At 37.6% G+C, this 18,883-nt stretch overlaps 1 protein-coding gene across 4 annotated transcripts in view; it reads left to right on the forward strand.

The window, feature by feature from the left end:
* LOC102688655 (plastin-3) overlaps positions 1-18,883 on the forward strand; it is a 55,182-nt gene that overhangs the window by 33,743 nt on the left and 2,556 nt on the right. For 3 of the 4 annotated variants that reach the window (XM_015351080.2, XM_006632604.3, XM_015351081.2), the window contains exons 5-14: positions 2,105-2,237; positions 3,385-3,466; positions 4,271-4,436; positions 6,409-6,551; positions 9,583-9,609; positions 9,903-9,998; positions 13,351-13,546; positions 15,347-15,425; positions 16,039-16,153; positions 17,534-17,667. In XM_015351080.2, coding sequence (XP_015206566.1) covers positions 2,105-2,237; positions 3,385-3,466; positions 4,271-4,436; positions 6,409-6,551; positions 9,583-9,609; positions 9,903-9,998; positions 13,351-13,546; positions 15,347-15,425; positions 16,039-16,153; positions 17,534-17,667 — 1,171 coding nt within the window. The remainder of the gene's footprint in view (positions 1-2,104; positions 2,238-3,384; positions 3,467-4,270; positions 4,437-6,408; positions 6,552-9,582; positions 9,610-9,902; positions 9,999-13,350; positions 13,547-15,346; positions 15,426-16,038; positions 16,154-17,533; positions 17,668-18,883) is intronic. The other variant, XM_006632605.3, reaches the window with a different exon arrangement.

Raw genomic sequence — 18,883 nt, forward strand, 5'->3', positions numbered from 1 at the left:
TGAAAGGTGGTGTGTTGGAAAAGAAGGAATAAACCTGGGGCATATTAAAATCTATAGAAGGGGTCTTCTGCTTTGTGCTTTCATTAATGACCTTTTTATCAGACGTCCAATGGAGATGTAGGAAACTACTAAAGGTGGACTCTAAGCCCAAGTCCCACTGAGGAGACTGCAAGTTGACAAAATGTGTCACTTATGTGGGAGAGAACTGGAGGCACATGGTCGACAAGTGCCCTTGTATAACTTCAAAGATCTCTGCAAGGGGAAGTAGGGATCAGAGACAGAGAGCCAACCCCATGCATCAAAGGTATTCAGTCAGTACTGAGGCCTGTTGAAGAAATACAACCATGTAGAAAATGGCACATAGGTTTGGTAGTTGGATAACTATGGGCTGTAGGTCTTGAGGAAGCATCAACCTTGAGGGATCCTGACTTAAATCCACTATGGTCTTGTACAGTCTGGCCTTCCTAAAGTTCCCCCTTAATTCTACTGGTGAAGCAGGTACTGAGTAGTGGGGTAGCTTGGTCATAATGGCAGCCGCTCTTCAGCAGTGGGTGATTTGGCTCCCTTGCTATACTGCATTTTAAGTGCTTTGGACTCTTTTGGGTTGAAAAAAACTATATTCATGAAATGTATTATTTGTAGGACAACTACACTGGTATCAAAAGCCATAAGATTCATGTAGGTGTCTCTACTGAAGACAGTAAAGTAAAATAAAGATTTAAAACTAACCATATGATTTAAGTTTTGGTTGGCTGATATTTTTGGTGGTTACCACCATAAAGTTGAATTGCGCACACACGAACAACAGAGGTTTTCTGTCTCATTTAACCAACATGCCTGACCTGAACCTGAACTCAGTTATTTGTATACCTCTTTAATTGCACAGTACAAAACAAACAAAAGGAAAACCTGGTTTATTGCAGTTGTTCTCTAGGACACAATCCATGGCTTAAGGGTAAGAAGAAGGAAAAAACCCTTGATCAAATTTTACCTCTTCCTCTGTCCCCGAGTGATCCAAGGATTTATTCAATGAGCTTTTCCACAAGCAAGCCTTCCGTGTCTGAAGAAGTCTGCAGAGCCTTCTTCAGACACCTGAAGAATCCTGTACAGCAGAAATGTGGTCTCTTTTCCTTTCCTTTCAGCTTGGTACAAAACTTGACCTGTTCCTTTGCAGGATACGCACCTTGACACAACTACCTACTTGAACGTTTTTACAAGCAGCCAATCATATTCATAGCATCTCAAGGTTCACTAAGAAGAGCACTGCATTAGTCGTAATGATACATAATTTTTATCATTTTAAAACAAAGATTTCAAGTGCAGGCTGAAGTCCTTTGTAAGATGGTGGAAAACCATGAGCAGAGAAGCCGAGGTACTCCACAAACTTTTTAAAGGCTTTTTAACAGGAGGCTATTCTTAGCTTAGTCTTGTGTTCTTTTCATCCATGAATCTGCTGCAAATTCAGGAATGGTGGTTTGTCATAGTAATGTAAAAAAACTATTTTATTGAGAGTACTATAAGTTTTATGCATAAACAATATATAGGGAAAAAAATAACAACGCTCCCTTAAAGTACAGTCGTTAGCATATGCATAGACAGTAGGTACTATCTGGTACTACAGTATGTGCACTCACAAGCCTTTATTATAAAAACTTAAAATGTAGTAAAATTAAAAAGTAAGTTCCAGAAAAAAATAATTCAGCAGTACTTTATACATGAACCCATCTTCTTGTTAAATAAACAGGTAGTAATTACTACTGTACATCTCATATATGCAAAAAGATGTATAGTGAGGGATTACTGCATGTGAAATGTGCTTTCCTGACCGATCAACCTGACCTACAAGCTCTGCTTGAGGAAACTGATCTGGAAAAGAGCTCAGAGAAAATGAGCTCACCTTCTTTTGTAATTGGTAAATTTTGAGTGATTTCAAAGGGAAATGGATTAGGCCAAATGTAAATATAAGTATATAAGTTATGTAATTAAACACCTGAGGGTGGAACACTTAGCTAATACCAGTTTCTAAACTAAGGTAGTATGTTCAGTATTTTGTAGGTCGGGCTTAATTGGTATTTGCTCAGATTTCATGTACTTTCTATTACAGAGGAAGAAAGGTTTGCCTTTGTAAACTGGGTAAACAAAGCACTGGAGAATGACCCTGACTGCAAGCATGTTGTTCCTATGGATCCCAATTCAAACTCTCTGTTCAAAGCTGTTGGAGATGGAATCGTGTTGTGGTAAGAACAACGTAACCGTGTTCATGCATGAGCTAGCTACAGAAGGGATATAACCCCCTCTGAAGTCTAGATGGTGTAAACTCTGCTGTGACAAAGGACTGAGTCTTATGGTGCGATGGAGTTATCTGCTGTCTAGGGTTTGGCCGTGTGTGTGGAGCTCACGAGAAACTTTAGGTTTTCTTTTATTTTCTCTTTTGTGATATAAACATCCAGTATAGTGTTAGAGTTATAGTATAGAGTTAAAGATAAAGATATAGGGTAGAGTTAAAAAGACTGAAAATCTTCCCTAATCAAAGAGAATTTGTATATTGCATGACAATGTGAATTTACCCTGTTGAGAGAATTGCTTTAGAAATGGTTTCATCCCTAGATGTTTAATGAAAGGGTTTGCTCTACTTTATTTGTAGGTGCAAAATGTCTTCTTAAAATGTTTAAACAGGTCCCTAGAAAAATAATGGATAATCGGCACTTTTTTTCCAATAAAATTATGTATCTTGTTCTTGCATTTATAAATATGCTACAGAATGTAAGGAGTCTCCATTTCTAACTTTAACAGATGAGCTCTCAAATTCCTGAGCAGGTGATTTTTAAAAAAACAACAGGAGAAATGTAGTTGCTGAAAAAACATAATCAGCTTAATTAGCTGAATCTTGATTTTAAGGACAGTGTCAGTGTCTGAAGCAATAAAGGAACATTCCCTCCTACAGTCCGGTAAACGGTACCAAAGCATTCGGTCCAAGTCCAACAGACTACGGAACAGCTTCTACCTCCAGGCCATAAGACTGCTAAATAGCCAACCTGTAGCTCCTTAGCAAATCACCTGTAGTGGCTACATGGACACAATTCTCACTATATTCAGCATAACTGCACTACATGTATATATTGCATACACCATGGTCACATAACAGCTCTTCTCACATTGAGTTTTATTCAATTAAAAAAATGTAACCTCAATTTTGTGATTTTTGTGTTTTTGTGAATTTTTGTGATTCTTGTAATTTTTGTGAGCTCGCAGAAAAAGACATTTCATTGCCAGCAACTACTGCTGCACGCCGTATTGTTGTGCATTTGATAAATAAACTTTGATTTGATTTGAAGACTGTTGCTAATGACTGGTTTAAAACAATTGCTCTTTTCTGTGCTGAAGCAAAATGATCAATCTGTCAGTACCGGATACAATTGATGAAAGGACAATAAATAAGAAGAAGCTGACGCCTTTTACGACACAGGTAAACGTTTTCCACTTTCTGAAACTTTATAAAATAAGCAAAGTCGTGCTGATGATAAGATGCTTTGCCAGCTTAACTTGTGGCTATTTGTAGATCAAAACTTCCAGTAAAGAATATATAGTATGAAGAGGGACAGTCACCCATTTATATAACAGCACCTTCACATATCACTAGAATAGTTTTGCGAGTGGTTTTACACTTTTCCCTCTAGAATGTACGTAATGCCTGCTTTCCAGTGTCCTAGACTGGATGGTACATGGACAGAGAAATGTATCCACATGCTGAGTAATTTCCATATGTTTGTTATGTTTTAATGCCATACAGTGTCCTACATTCTCAGAGTTGAATCTCACACAAACTCTGGGAGGTGTCATGGAACATGGAGACACTATATGTATTAGCTAGACAAAATGCACAATGATTCTCCATCATCTGATGAATACATTTGCTTTCAAGAATGGGATAGTTTTGTGAATCTGAACTGAAACATTTGAAAATGTAAGCATTCACACAGTGATTATCTGCACTCTTATGTGTGCCTTGATCTAAATTGGAACTGCACATTCTATTTCATTTTGGTCATTCTTTGGTCACAAACAGAGCTTGCTCCTTTAGCATTTTTGTTCTGGACATGCTATCATATGCAAGATATTTCTCCTTTCCTTTTTTGCCATGGCTGTTATTTCTTGTTTGAATTTGGCTACTTTCATGTAGGACAAGTCACACATGAACAAAATTAGAAGTAAAAAGTTGCCAAACGCATGGCATTTGCCCTACCCTTACGCCACGCGTCTCTCCGTGTAGGAAAACCTGAATTTGGCCCTGAACTCCGCCTCTGCTATCGGTTGCCACGTTGTCAACATTGGAGCTCAGGACCTACGAGAAGGAAAGCCTCACCTGGTGCTGGGGCTACTGTGGCAGATCATCAAGATTGGTCTGTTTGCCGACATTGAGCTGAGCAAGAATGAAGGTGCGTCATGTGATCTGCCTTAGTGTGGGATTTCTCAGCTCTGGTCTTCCACTAACCCTGTTTGCTGGCATAATTGATCTAATTTGCCTAATTAAACACTTTTTACTCAATCCGGCTACGTGGTGGCTCTACTCTGCATGTCTTTATGTAACCTAAATTTCATGTCAGCCGAAGTGACTTAGCTGCGAATACGTAGAAGGTGACCATTCATGACCCCCTCCCTTATTTTCCCTAGCTGTGTGGGAGAGTAAGGATGGAGGGAGGGACAGGAGAGCAGAATTGCAGCCTCACAAGGGTTTATTGTCCTTAAATGGCTAGCAGGTGTGTGTGTTAATCACAAAGGGAGGCTAGAGAGCAAAAGGGAGACCATAGCAACATCTAGCAGTCCATGAGTGATGGATGAAATTTAAAAAACATAATTATACATCTTGCATACATATACAGTATGATAAACGATTGTTTTAATGCATCTGTAAATACTGTGCATTTTATTACCCAGCACTGTACTGCTAATTAAAAAATAAAATACACAGCAAGCGATAAAAACTAAATCACTTACAGTAGGTGCTTCTCTGAAGTGATTGCAGTATGAGTTACTCACAATTTTAAGTAACTAGATTTTATGATGGGGCCCCTGGGAGGTTTTGACACCAAGTCAAGTTTTTGTAAGTTGGATCTTATGTAAACTAGGGATAGGGTGTATTCAATTGCTGGTTTCTGTTTAGTCACTAACCTTCATGCTGGATAAATCTCCATTAAATTAAAAAAAAATACTAAATGATTTAGTTTTGAAACGATCCCTTTCTGTATTTAGCTGTTTTTAAAGTAGCGTGTTCCAGGCAGAGCATCTGATCTTTTGATCCTAAAATATTCCCACCCCAAATTACTTTCTTCTATGTTTTCCTTTGCAACAACAAACCAATTAAATAGTCGTCACATAAAGTCTCAACCTGGATTTTCTATTACTATGCTGACTAATTCCTCTGGCATATTACAGACCTTTTTTCCAGTAAAGCAAACATGCTCACATCTGTTGAACATTCAAAAAATCGTCAGGTTTCAGTAGAATGTAGCTTAGCTTGATTGCAGAACCTGATGCGTTGAAAAACAAGTTTGGAATAAGACGTTTGACAACAGTATGGGAAAACGTATATATTTATCACTGTTGGGCAGCCAGTTTCATTTTATTGTTTTAAGCAGCAGGTTTTTCTTTTATTTAACCAGATTCTGGAGACCTCTTGTTTCTTTGAGTACATTCACAGAGGCAGATGTGTAAATTTCATGTATTAAATATACTGTTTTTTTTGCTACAGCAATTCAACTTCATGTGCCTACAGCATGTCAAACCTGAAATTGATCTGTTAAAGCGTTGCTCTGAGCTGCCGCGTCTTTATGACAGGTTCAGGAGTCCACTTGCGTGGTCCAGGTGAAGGCAAGCAGAGAGGCAAGAGCTTGGGGCTTACAGGCAGACAGGAGACAAACAAAATAGGGGATGTGCTGTGCATCTGGGCTAAATAGACCAGAGAAGGCAGGTGCAGCTGAGCAGAGCAGGTCTGGAGAACAAGGGTGTTGCTGAGGTTTAGCAGTTATTGGGTGGTTGGGGATCCAGTTGGCTGTGCAGATTTGTCATGAACTCCGGATTGAGTAGTTGAACTGGTTCCTTGTTTCTCTGATGGGCTAGTTAGTACAAGGAGCACCTCCCTATGTCTGTAGGAACCTCAATGACAGAGCGTCTGACCATGGGGAGGACAGGGTTTAAGTAATTTGGAGATGATTAGATGATTACCTGTTAAGTGGGGGTAGCTGGCAGGAACAGCTGTCCTGGTCGTGGTCTCACATGTCAGCTGACATTTTCACTAATATAAAAATGACTAGGATTGAAAAAATATTTTGGAACTGCCAGGTATTTTTCAAAGCATTAAAACCGGGAGTGAAAGATTGAGGCCGTCTGACCCACCTGTCATCCCTCTAGCTTTGGCTGCCTTGCTGCGCGATGGAGAGACTCTGGAGGACCTGATGAAGCTGTCTCCTGAAGAGCTGCTCTTGAGGTGGGCCAACTTCCATCTGGAGAATGCTGGCTGGAACAAAATCAACAACTTTAGCTCCGACATTAAGGTAATATAGCAGTTCTCCTGTCCTCAGTGATACCTCTTCAGTGCTACTGAAAGCAGTTTAAGAACAAGCAACACTTCTACTTGTGTATCACTCGCATGCTGCTGCAATTCTTTAAATTTACAATTTTATCTTGATGTTCAGATTATCGTCAGGTGTAGTTTTGAGTGGTATTGAATCTGCAGCATCTTTGAGGAGATATTACTCTGCTAACCTGCAGCCTCATGAACTCACATCTTGAATGTGCTGTGGGTGGACTTTAAATTTAAAATAACTTCACATAGTGTGAACAGTGGTTAAATAAAGGCCGAAGCTTGTTGAGGTGTATAACTACAGGTTGTTCTCAGGTTACGTATCCTTTATTTGCTTGTTTTTTGCTTGTTTCAAATGCTAGATCCTATTTCTTTCTTTAGGACAAATTGGTTCTTATTTTAAAATGCTTGGGGACACAAGACTACATGCTGCATGGACCAGTTCCACACTGGGATGAATATGGTTGCTTGTGTGTCACACAGGCAGCCTGGGAGTTTTTGTTTGTGTTCTTCCAGCTATAAATCAGTTAAGCCCCAAAACAATGAAAGCTACTAGGTGGGGAAAAAGTTTTTTAATCAATGTTTTTTATAAATTCCTTGCACTGAAATTTACCAATTTAAAAAATATGACAGATTTTGTCATATAGAAGAATTTCAGAAGTATTAACTAAGTCACTGCAATGTTTCTAGCACAATAATGTGTAATGAAAAGTTCTGTTAAGATGAATGAAGTATTGATAGGAGATTTCACTGGACGTTGAAAACAGTAACTAACTTCACTAGCAGGAGTGCAATGCAAAAGAACAGTCTTACTGTTAATTAAGCCTTTATTAATAACGAGATGCTATTTTGTGTATAAGGGAGTCAGGGGGCCAAGAAATTCTTTGTTAGTATGAATACATTTTAAGACGGGCAAACCAAGTCATTTTGAAAAGCTTATACCTATGCTTAATATTGAATGAGAAATTCAAACTGTCAACATTTCATACTCACAAATCCTAAATAGGAAAATAAACATTTGTAATGTTACTTCCCAGACTTTTAAAGGCTTAGAGAGTAAAAGGAAAGATAGTTGCACATTCCAGATGTGTCTCTAGACATATGAATTCTGCTTTTTCAGAAAGCAGATACAGTCGTAAGCTTTCAATAAGTATTCTGAATTTTACTTGGATAAATATTTAGAATTTAAGCATCCTGCTGAAGATTTCACATTTTGAGAAAGGTGTATTCTAGAAAATGCATGATAAATGACCTAATACAAAATGCAATCTCCTTGAATTCAGTGTCATATCCTCTCCACTCCTTTCAATTTCAGTGACTGGACAGCACACAGATACACATACAGATTATCAGTTTACCATTTCCATGTCATCCCAGCAGAACTGTCCAGAAAAAAAGACCTATCTGGTATTTTACATTTAACATAATATAGGGATCATTCCAATTATTTTTTTAACTATGTACAAGTACGTAGATGTACTTGTACGTACATCTAATGGAGGTTATCCATTCATCCATTCAACCCTTTTCCTAGCTACTTGTTCCAATTCAGGATCTTGGAGGGGCCACAGTGTATCCCAGCAAGTAACAGGTGTAAGGCAGAGTACATCCTTGCCAGGACACCAGTCTATAGGGCAGACACGTAGGCACACACACTCACACCTAGGGCGCATTTTCCCAGAAGCCAATTAATCTGCCAATATGTTTTTGGACTGTGGGAGAAAACTGATGAACCTTGAGGAAACCCGGGGGAGTTTGGAGTTTGCAAGGTCTGGAATTGAACCAAGGTCCCCAGCGCTGCAAACCACTACGCCACCATACTGCCCTATCACTAGGTTTTTATTTGTAATGATGGGCCATGTGCCAGCTGCCTGCAAGGTAAAGGATTATTGTTCATGAACCACAGTCAGCCAGATCCTAGCAGAAATGAGTGGCCTTCATTATGCAGTGCATCATCCCGGGGCATGTTTGAATTGGCAAAATAGGAGTTCATTGTTTTTTTCTCAGTAATGAAAGGTTCAAGCCCATACCAGGAAACCATCTATGATCCAATTGTCTCAAACTGCTGTGCCAGTGCATTTGGTCATTCATGTTATAGATTATAATATATTTTTTGGGGTTGTTTATAATCGGAGGCTTCATTAGAATTTAAACCAGATTCCATTTTTGGTGAAAGTGTATTACGGTGTATTTTAGTTAAAAGATAATCTCAGATGTATTATGATGAAAGTCAAAGCAGTGCCGTTTTAAACCTTCTGATTTAAAACCTGATTTTAGAGCCTGTCTGTCTCTCTAGCCCCAGGGATCCGTACTTATGATAGACATACCATGCAAGACAGAATCCATCCATTCATTGGTCAGAGAACAAAAGCTTTTGTGTCGGTACACAAAAATATTTTAAGTATTCATGGCAAACTCCTGACAAACTCCTGGTCTACTTTTAGTTCAAAGTATACATGAAATATTGTGGAAAGTTCATATATTTCCTTATATACCAGTTTACTTTCTTCTCCTATTTGAAATATATTCCAGGTCTGGACTTTATAAATTGTAGTCTCTTCAATAAATGTTTGTTAATCCAAAGGATAAATACAATAAACTTCTTATTGCTCTCTCTCTCACTTCGTGGATTTTCTCTGTTCTTTTACTTCCTGCTTTGAAAAATTTTGAGTCACGTATGGCATGGACAGGCAGTTCTGGAGTCTTTTAAAGTCTCGTTTTTCCCCACTTTTGAACAAAAAATGTTGTTAATGAAAATCCTCATTAAACAAAAAAAGCAAATGATTGGAAGAAAAATATATTTGTTCTACTCCATTTTTGAAAGTACAATTATGCTAAGGCTGTTCATGAAATGCCTGTCTTTCACCCCTCTGCTCAGCTTTACTGTATGAACTGTTGAATAATTTCTTCCTTTTGTGTTTTCTTCTGCTCTTTGAAAATGCTGTCTCTGGACGTATTCTGTGGTATTTCTGATTCTGCGCTTGTCTTTTCTTGTACACCAGCTAGCAGACTTCAGTAATTCAGTAAAGGTACTTTTCTTTTGTTACTTGGTCTTGTATAGTTTTTGTTGCCTCTGTCCACACTGAAGTCACTTGTGTTCCAGTGTCCACCACATTTATTGCATTGACGTTAAAAAAATTCCAGGTGATTTATTTTTTCCATAAAAAAGTCATCCCATATCCCATTTTTTATGCTCAATCATCCTGCTTGTTAAGGTTAATGACAGAAATTCTTTGAATTTAGAAAGCTCGAAATGGTTGAAAGAGACAACTTATGTTTTAATTGTTATCCTGATTTATTTCTATTGCTTGTCCTTTTATAGGATTCAAGGGCCTATTTCCATCTCCTGAACCAGATAGCGCCTAAAGGGACCAAAGAAGGCGAGACACGCATTGACATCAATATGTCTGGGTTTAATGTAAGTACATTTTCAGTCCAAAGTAAAACTGATTTGAGAATGGAATCTTTACATTTCATTGCTGGACGTGTTCTATTTAAATGGGTGATCTTTTCTCACCTGCTAAAATGTTCATGCTAGGATATAGGAATTTTCTGTGCTACTATATTTAAAAAATTCTAAATTAGTACCGAAAAGAGAGGTAATTTGTGAACAAATCTTCGAAAGTAATTTGAGAATATTTACCTCTTTTGTTTTATCTGAAATTAAGATTGAGCCTCAAATTAAGCCAAATGCCGAAAATTAATATTCCCAGAATTATAGTTTTAGTTGTTTCATGTTTCTATTGAATATCCATGGACAGAATAAAACAGATTTCTAATTTCATCCATTTTTATAAGTCTCCAAAAAAGCCTGTAGGAAACAGTACAATGACTGAATGTTATTAGGAGGACTTCATTAAAATTGGTCCTTTGCTGATTAAACATAGATATTGAAAGGATGGCAGTATATCTGTAAAATATTTGGCTCTCCCTGCCCCTGCCAGGATTTGATCTGGTAATTTCCGTGCTCCAAGCACACAGAGTGCTGCTCCCTAGACAATAAATAATTCCTTCACGCCAAAACGCCAGGTCCTCTGTCACTGCAGAGTTTTACACTGTCTAGATTTCAGGGGAGTGTGATGTCACTTCTGTAATCATCTGTGATATACGTATATACTCTAGAATTTTCTTTACCTGTACATATGACGTTACCTGTAACATCGTTAGTGGCATTAATGTTTCCTTGTAATCTACCGAGTGACCTATTATGACTGTCGTAACATGCCTAATAAAGGAGACCAGTCTCGGTGCATACATACAAGACATTAATATGTAAAATGTTTGAAAATGTATCATGGAAGAAAAAAGGCATCCTGCTTGTTCACTGAACATCTGTTTTGGGAAGGTTTCAATGTGTCTGGGAGCATTCCATTCCATGGAGCAGGAGCTGCACAACAGCATGTATTTAATTCGGCTGACTGCCCTCTGAAAGTTCAATGTGAAAATTGAGTGCACAGGGAGCTGGCTTAACTACTTTAGATAGCAGCCAGCTGTACCAAAAGCCGTGGGAGAGAACTGTAGTTCCTCTTCTTATTTCACTTAAAACGGTGAGAATTGACCTACAGTAAGTCTATAGCAGTAAAATATTTGGATTAAATTCCTTCAGATGAAGACACGGAATATGTGCAGTTCAGATGATGCTAACAGTGTTTTTCTTCTCAGTTCTTTGATATAACCAAGTTCGTTAAGAGCTCAAAACGCTTGCATTTGATCCCGTAACTTTTAATTTAATATAAATGAAGGAATTTCAGATTTCCATGTCTGATGGAAAAATTGAGTCTTTGTGAAAGTGTTATTTTCTTCTTGTGAGTAGTCTTCTTTCAAGCAGTACTGGGTTGTTGGATTTTTTAAGAATATGTGGGGCCCAGGTTTGTCTAATCATGGGGAGGGTCACTGACGACTGGATTGGAACTCTGTGGCAAACTGTCTAGGTATAAAGAGTAGATAAATTCTTTGAGTGATGAATGGACAGTTGTAGAAGAAACCCCCCATTGAGATGATGGTGGGCATATTGATCCCGTCTGAATGCTGTAAATTTCACTGGAATAACTGTAGCCAGTGGAGATTTATCAATTTACACTCATTCTGTCAAACATATGGAAGCCATTCATTGGGCTAAAGAAGTGCATCATGATGTATGAATCCTCTGATGTATACGTACTTGTTCTTGTGTAATCACTAGAAGCGACTAATAACAAGAGTCAAAGGGATAGCTTTAGAAAAAAGAAAATCACTGCATGACATTCTTTGCATAATCTCATATGCTTATACTTGAGCACTTTTCCTGTCATTGAAGTGGTATTACAGCTATGATAACAGATTTCAGTCAAAATGCTAATGGGAGGTGAAGGTTGCTTTTGTCATTTTCACGCACACCTAATTGCCTTCTAGGCATGTACTCTGTTAATACTGTACAAGTCACTTTTGTAGTAGTCAGCTCCTAGCTTTAAATGTTTTTCTATCAAGAGTGTTAGAATAGCTTTACATGCTGTGTATTTGTCCACTGTAAATGGTAATCATTTGCAGAATAAATGAATGTATGTTCTAATGTGAGTAATTAATGTGGCATGAAGAACAGTTAATGAACATGTAAAGCCCTTGGCAGAAGGAATCTTGTATGTTCAATGGGATTCTTGTAATGCCTTTCAGCATCTATTTCTCTATTCTCCTTTGGTATTTGAAGTGAGTCACATTTGAAACATCAAAACCAAACACTAGACACTTAAGCCAGAGACAAAAACATCTTATTTAATTTTGGGAGACATTAAGGTCACCAGTTTTCAAAATTCTCTGGGCTTTACCATTAATCGGCATTGTATGTTTTGGTGAGCATGATATTTATTTGCATTTTAATTTCGAAGTTTCTGCTTCTTTAGTTTTTTAACTTGAATGAGTAGTATGAAATATTCCCATAATTGACATACACTAAGAAGTCCTAACCTAGTTCTAAGTCATTTCACTTTATTAAACTGTTGGTCACATTCTTAAACATTTGGAATCAGAAGCTATTTAGTGTGTACCTTATTTTGAACTGGCTACCCTTAATCAATTTGACAGACATATGGCAACATAATTGGGAAGAAATACGTTTTGTTCTCTAAATTCTGACACACTGCCACGACTTGGCAAGGTCCAAGAGTCATTTTACGGCCAGCTCAGATTTGCATATTCCTGGTGGTTTTCTGATGGTAGTGTGCATCCACTCGGGGAATTATGCTCATATGGGCTAATGAACCAGGTGTCTGGACTGTAGGCCTCAAAGTTTGCTCTAAGTGGGTACGTTTAGCAGTGGAGACACTCAGGAGTTCCAAGATCTCAAACGTTGAATGCCATCAGTTTTTAGATTTCTTGATGAACACAAAAACATGAGGTTTTTGTCTGTAGTTTCTTTTTCTCATTTTAGATCTGTTTGCCTCAAGTGAAGTCAGTGTTGAAATATGACACGTAAGCTATTAGACTTGTTAGTGGCCATTATTCTAAGTGAAACTAACACTTTAGGCTTCTAGTTTATTGAAGAACCAGGACTGTTATGGCCAGTTGTGTGCACATAGAAATTGTGAAATCTGAAACCTTTTGATAAGGTCACAACTGATTGTAGTAATAAGAGCCACATGCTTCTTAATAAGAATGACTGTCATGGAAATGGAAGCATACATAAAGTTTAAATTATAATGAGTGTAGGTTTTATAATTTACTTCTCTGAGAGGTTGTTTCCCTGCTCTCCTTCACATACCTGTGACTGAATCCCTGCGTGTACTTCATTTTGGCAGGAGAAAGACGACTTGAAGAGAGCAGAGTTAATGCTACAGGAGGCAGAGAAACTGGGCTGCCGACAGTTTGTCACCCCATCAGATGTGGTCAGTGGGAACCCCAAGCTGAATTTGGCTTTTGTTGCCAACTTGTTCAATAAGTACCCAGCACTGATAAAGCCAGAGAACCAGGACATCGACTGGGGGCTGCTGGAAGGTCAGTTGGTTTCACTGAGCTAAACCTACTCTCCCACCCCCTCAAAACTATTTGCCTCAGAGCTTAATTTGTACATGTACTGTAACCAAAGGTGGTAAATGAATCAGAGAGTCCCAAAAAGTTATACAGATAAACTGAATTGCATTACGACACATTTAGGTTAAATCAAATCTTTGACCCACCTGTGAACTGCAGATTTGACACTGTGCCACCCAGAATCTGATGGTAGGTTGCCCTTGGGAAGAGAGGTAAGTGTCACTGGGCAATAAAAAGCCTCTTCAAGTGCAGCTTGTTTTATTTTTTTTGAGCCATAGTTTAGGAATTACAGCCAGATTTTATTTGGAGACCTTACACCAAAAATAAAATACTAAATGTTCTGTTTGAAACAGCTTAATTGACCAGTGCAGTGGTTACAACAATAGTCCACTGGCATCTTTTTAGAAAAGTCAAATATCAAACATTAATTATGTTTAAGATTAAGAATATAAAATTGTAATATAAGTGCAATTTGCTCTTGTGCAGGTAAGCGAAATGTTTTCTAAATGTGTATAAATTAGTGTGTAAATGCAGATGAGAATATGTGGCGTTTCACCTTGGTTGGTAGAATTGTAGCTGTACTTTAAGGCTGTTTACACCTGGCCCTACATTTCTGTTAGTTAAGAAGGTGACAGAGGACAGCTGCTGTTAAGCATTATTTATAGAAGTGGCTGTAGTTTTTGAACTGCATGTCACTTGATCACCAGTTCTTCAGCCCAACTCTATGAAGAATCCAGGTGTATAGGGTGGCCCCTGGACACTGCCCTTTGAGAAGGGCTGGAAAATGAAAGTAATGAATAAAGTAATAAATGTTTAAAGTGAATACAGTACATTTATCTTTGCAGAACTGATATTGACTGATGGCAGAGGCGTTTGATTGTTTAGGAAAGAGCTTTGATCTCTTTCTTTACTTTCTATTTGAAATAAAGCCATCTTTTCTATTTTATAGGAAAAGCTGGTAATGTCTGTGGCCTTGGGAATATAATGTCATTCTCTGAGGTTGATTTTTGGACCATTTCAGTGTATCATCAGTGTTGACTTCAACAACATCCTAGAATTTGTGCTGTATTGAGAGCGCCATCTATTGGTTGCAGTTTCCATTATTGTTCATGGAAAGGTTAATCAGAGAATGAACCTTCTAATTTAGGATATATTATAGACTGGCAGTTTCTATATTTGTTTGAAAACGTTTTTATAGTGAACTGTCTTAGAGTTTTGCTTTAGTTCTAAAAATGAGGTCTTATATTTTATGTGCATGTCATATATATATATTGACAGGGTGGAAAGAGGATTTTCATTTAAATAGTATTCTGGGCATTTTTAGAAAGTTCTCAGAAAAAATATTAACCATTTGATCCAATATTTTGATGGACCAACATTATGGCAGTATTCTGGAAGATTTGTTATTAGTTTTTATGAGTGTTTTGCAAGTCGAATCCTATTATTGGAATACCTTCTGTTATGCATGCCAAACACTTTCAAACCAAAGTTTTAATAAATGTAGGCACTCCTTCCAACCCAATTGCTTACTTTATTTAGAAATGTAAAAATGTAAATTTTTGTAACAAAGCTTACAAAGAAGAGATTGCCATTTTGTCTATCTAGCCCATTGGAAAGTAGTTAATTGATCCAAGGATCTCATCCAGTCCATACAGTGTAATTAATTCTGTACAAAGAGGCGTATACATACTGTACCAGGGGTAGTTGTGTGCAACTGTACAGTAGCTCCACCTTTTGACTCATCCAGGTATTGTTTATTTCCAGGTGAGACAAGGGAGGAAAGAACCTTCCGGAACTGGATGAATTCTTTGGGTGTGAACCCCCACGTCAATCACTTGTTTGCGTAAGCACGAACTTTACTCTCCTGTGTTCACTTTGTTTAATCAATTAGTTATGATATTATGCTCATTATCTTGCTTTTTTTACAGTACGTGTCCTTAACTTGATTTGTTCATTTTTAAAACACCTACTCATACATCCATTTTTTAACCGCTTTTTCCAATTCAGGGGGTCAAAGCCTATTCCGGCGAGCAAGGGGCGTAAGGCAGGGTACACCCTGAATGGGACGCCCGTTCATCACAGTGCATACCCAGGGAGAGGCATGCACACACTTACAACAGGGCCAATTTTCCTAGAAGCCAATTAAACTACCAGTATGGCCAGTACCAGTTTGACTGTGGGAGGAAATCTGAGCACCCCGAGGAAACCCACGTGATATACAAACTCTGTAAAGATAGCAACCTGGGTCTGGAATTGAACTCAGGACCACAGCACTACAGGATGACATTTCTAACCACTGTGCCACCTTGTTTTTAATATATTTTAAGTTATGTTTCATTCACAGTTCTATGCACACTGTTATTAACGGGCTTTAGATATTTCTATGTACTGACTTAGAGCCACTTGAGCTCCTAAACATTCATTAACAAGCATCGTCCTAATGCTTTTTTTTTTAGTGACCTGCAAGATGCCCTGGTTATTCTTCAGCTTTACGAAAATATTAAGGTTCGGGTCGACTGGAATAGAGTGAATAAACCACCATATCCTAAGATTGGGACCAATATGAAAAAGGTAAGATCACAAGACATCCACAGTTTGGGTGTTTAGAGGTCTTTCTGATAATGCATTTTTCAGTACTGTTTTTTCAGTCTGGAAAGCTATTAAATCCAGGTTCTGCTGCCAGCCCATTCGCTTCTTTTATTTGGTAATGGAAAAAAATATTTTTTTAAAACAAAGTTTACAAACGTAGAAAAACCCAGGAAATTGAATCCTGCTTTTTCATGTAAATGAAATTCCTGAAATTGTATACCATTCAGGTTTTCTCTTGTCTTCATCTGGATCAGATTTTATCCAGTTTATTTGTTCTTTAACATACAAAGTTTAAAAATGGCATTTTATTATAAAATGTTTGGATAAACTTATCCACCAAATAAATGAGTAATTTATTACTCATTTATTAGTAATCAAGAGGTTGTGATATAAACCACTGCCTGGGTATGTCCTACCAAAAACTGAATCTTAAAAATAGACTGTATGCTACAGTTCCTGCTGTAAAGGAGCTTCATAGTTATAAAGTGTGGCCTGACAAACAGCAATACATGTAAACACAATGGAAGAACAAAGAGAAAGATAGTATCTGATGTATTCAATGCTACTTAATTTACAACTAAAATGTTCTAATTTGCCGAATTGTGTTTTACCTGTTTGCATTTGTTAGCAAACCACATATCCCTCATATACATTGGAATACACTGCGTTTTGTAATGTTCTATGCTTGTTTATAAAGAGATATTAATATACAAATTAAATATTTTATTTATTAATAGGTATTTTGTTATTAGTTTGACAGCTATATGTATGATTTATATATGATTCCCTTGTGTTGTGCCCTAGTCTTCTGGGGCAGGTTTCAGATTTCTCTTACTCTGACCATGTGTGTTTTTTTTATCAATTTAAATTTGACCGTTATACCCATCCAGTGTTAGGATGAAGAAGTGTAGGCAGACCTTGAGCCATTCGTCTTTTAACATGTCACAGGGAACAGCCTTTAAAGCCCAAGGCCCTGTGCTTGTCGAAGGAGGGGCCTAGATCTTCACGAACATCACTACCTGCCTGCAGGCACCTCAGGAGGCTACTGAGTTTTCTCTGCCAAACCAAGAGAACTCTTGACTGCCCTGTCTCTCTCACACCTGAAGAAGGCTCCACGGCCGAAACGTTGTTCTCTTTCTTCTTTTTTTCAGCATGGAATAAACCTATTACTTTTTTTAAGAGAACTCTAGCCAACTAATCAGCCAGTTGTATGCCACTGCTTGGGGAATCCCACTTAATGTCAGGCTTGAACCAGGCTCGAACCCGTGGTCATGATGCTTTACCTGTACTTGGGCAAGCATTTTTCCCAATATAGCCACCTGGCTTTTTTTCCATAAAACAGATTCCTTTTGTCTTCTACAGCTGGAGAACTGCAACTATGCGGTGGACCTGGGTAAAAAAGATGCTAAATTCTCCCTGGTGGGGATTGGTGGACAGGACCTGAACGATGGCAATCCTACTCTGACGTTGGCCGTGGTATGGCAGCTGATGAGGAGGTAAGGGGAATGATGCACCTCCTTGTCTGATATGCACAAAGATCCAGTGCTGTAAAGCAGATGGCTTTTATGAGAAAAAACAAAGGTCTCTGGCAATTAAAGGTGTTATATTGTATTATATTGTGTTCTATAGTGTGTTAAGCCGATAATTTAATGTCAGAGAGAGGAAACACCTTTAACTGCAAAAGTCCTTTGCTCTTTCTTGTTCTATGTAATTATGATTAAATCAATCATAATTAATGTAATATATACAGTACTGTCTCAGCTGAGACTGGAATTGCAAGTTCAAGAATAAAATGTGGTTTATATGTTTTGTATAAAGCTTTTATTTCCAAAAAAAAGTCAAAACAATTGGGCACCTAAAATGATAAAACAAAAAATATTATGCGTCTATTTACCATTATAATATGTGGTTGTATTGTTCTATCTTCTCATTGTGTTTTTTTATTAAATAGCTGAGGTCCCTAACTGAATTCCTGGAGAACATGGTGTGTTCTGGAGTTTGTTCCTACTTGAATAAGCCTACAAAAATGACCTAATAACAGTTATACATATAAATTGTCTTACAGTTTCCTGTAAAGCAGTTTTTATTATTTAGATTCATACATAAGTGGAGCAACTGCACAAATAACTGTTGGGGTGTAACATGAAGTTGTTCACATCAGGGTATTCAGGAACTGAGTTTGAGACACCTGCTTCATAGTTTTTAGTATTCACGGCATAACACTCATTTATCAGCACTCACCCCTTTTACAATTGAACTCTTTAAAATAACGATTCTCCAAAGAAAATGTGCAAAATGGTTAAATAGAATATTTCAAGAGAAATTAAGACTTCAGTGTGTTGTTTTGAAGTTAATATGCAGATGTGCAATGTTTAATCAAGTCCATTTTTTTATTTTTTATTTTGTTTGGAATTGTTAGTTTAAGCAGGAACACTACTGAAAACAGTTAAAAGTGACATCATTATCATCCTTTATTAGTTATGGATCACAGTTTACGACTATGACTGGGGGCATGCTTCATGAACCTCCTTAATTATTGCTTTAATCAGATTCTAAAATTATAAAAGTGGGTCTTGGAGCATGTGCCCTACTGGAAGTTCAGTTGCACTCAGCCTGCTGGTAAAACTACCTCAGCTATTTTGTACTGACTTAATAAAAAATTATTAAGAGTTATGTCAATATAATAGTGTTGGTGCTGGTTGTGATAAAGGA

This window comes from Lepisosteus oculatus, chromosome 8 (assembly GCF_040954835.1).
Source record: "Lepisosteus oculatus isolate fLepOcu1 chromosome 8, fLepOcu1.hap2, whole genome shotgun sequence".
Taxonomy (NCBI): Eukaryota; Metazoa; Chordata; class Actinopteri; order Semionotiformes; family Lepisosteidae; genus Lepisosteus; species Lepisosteus oculatus.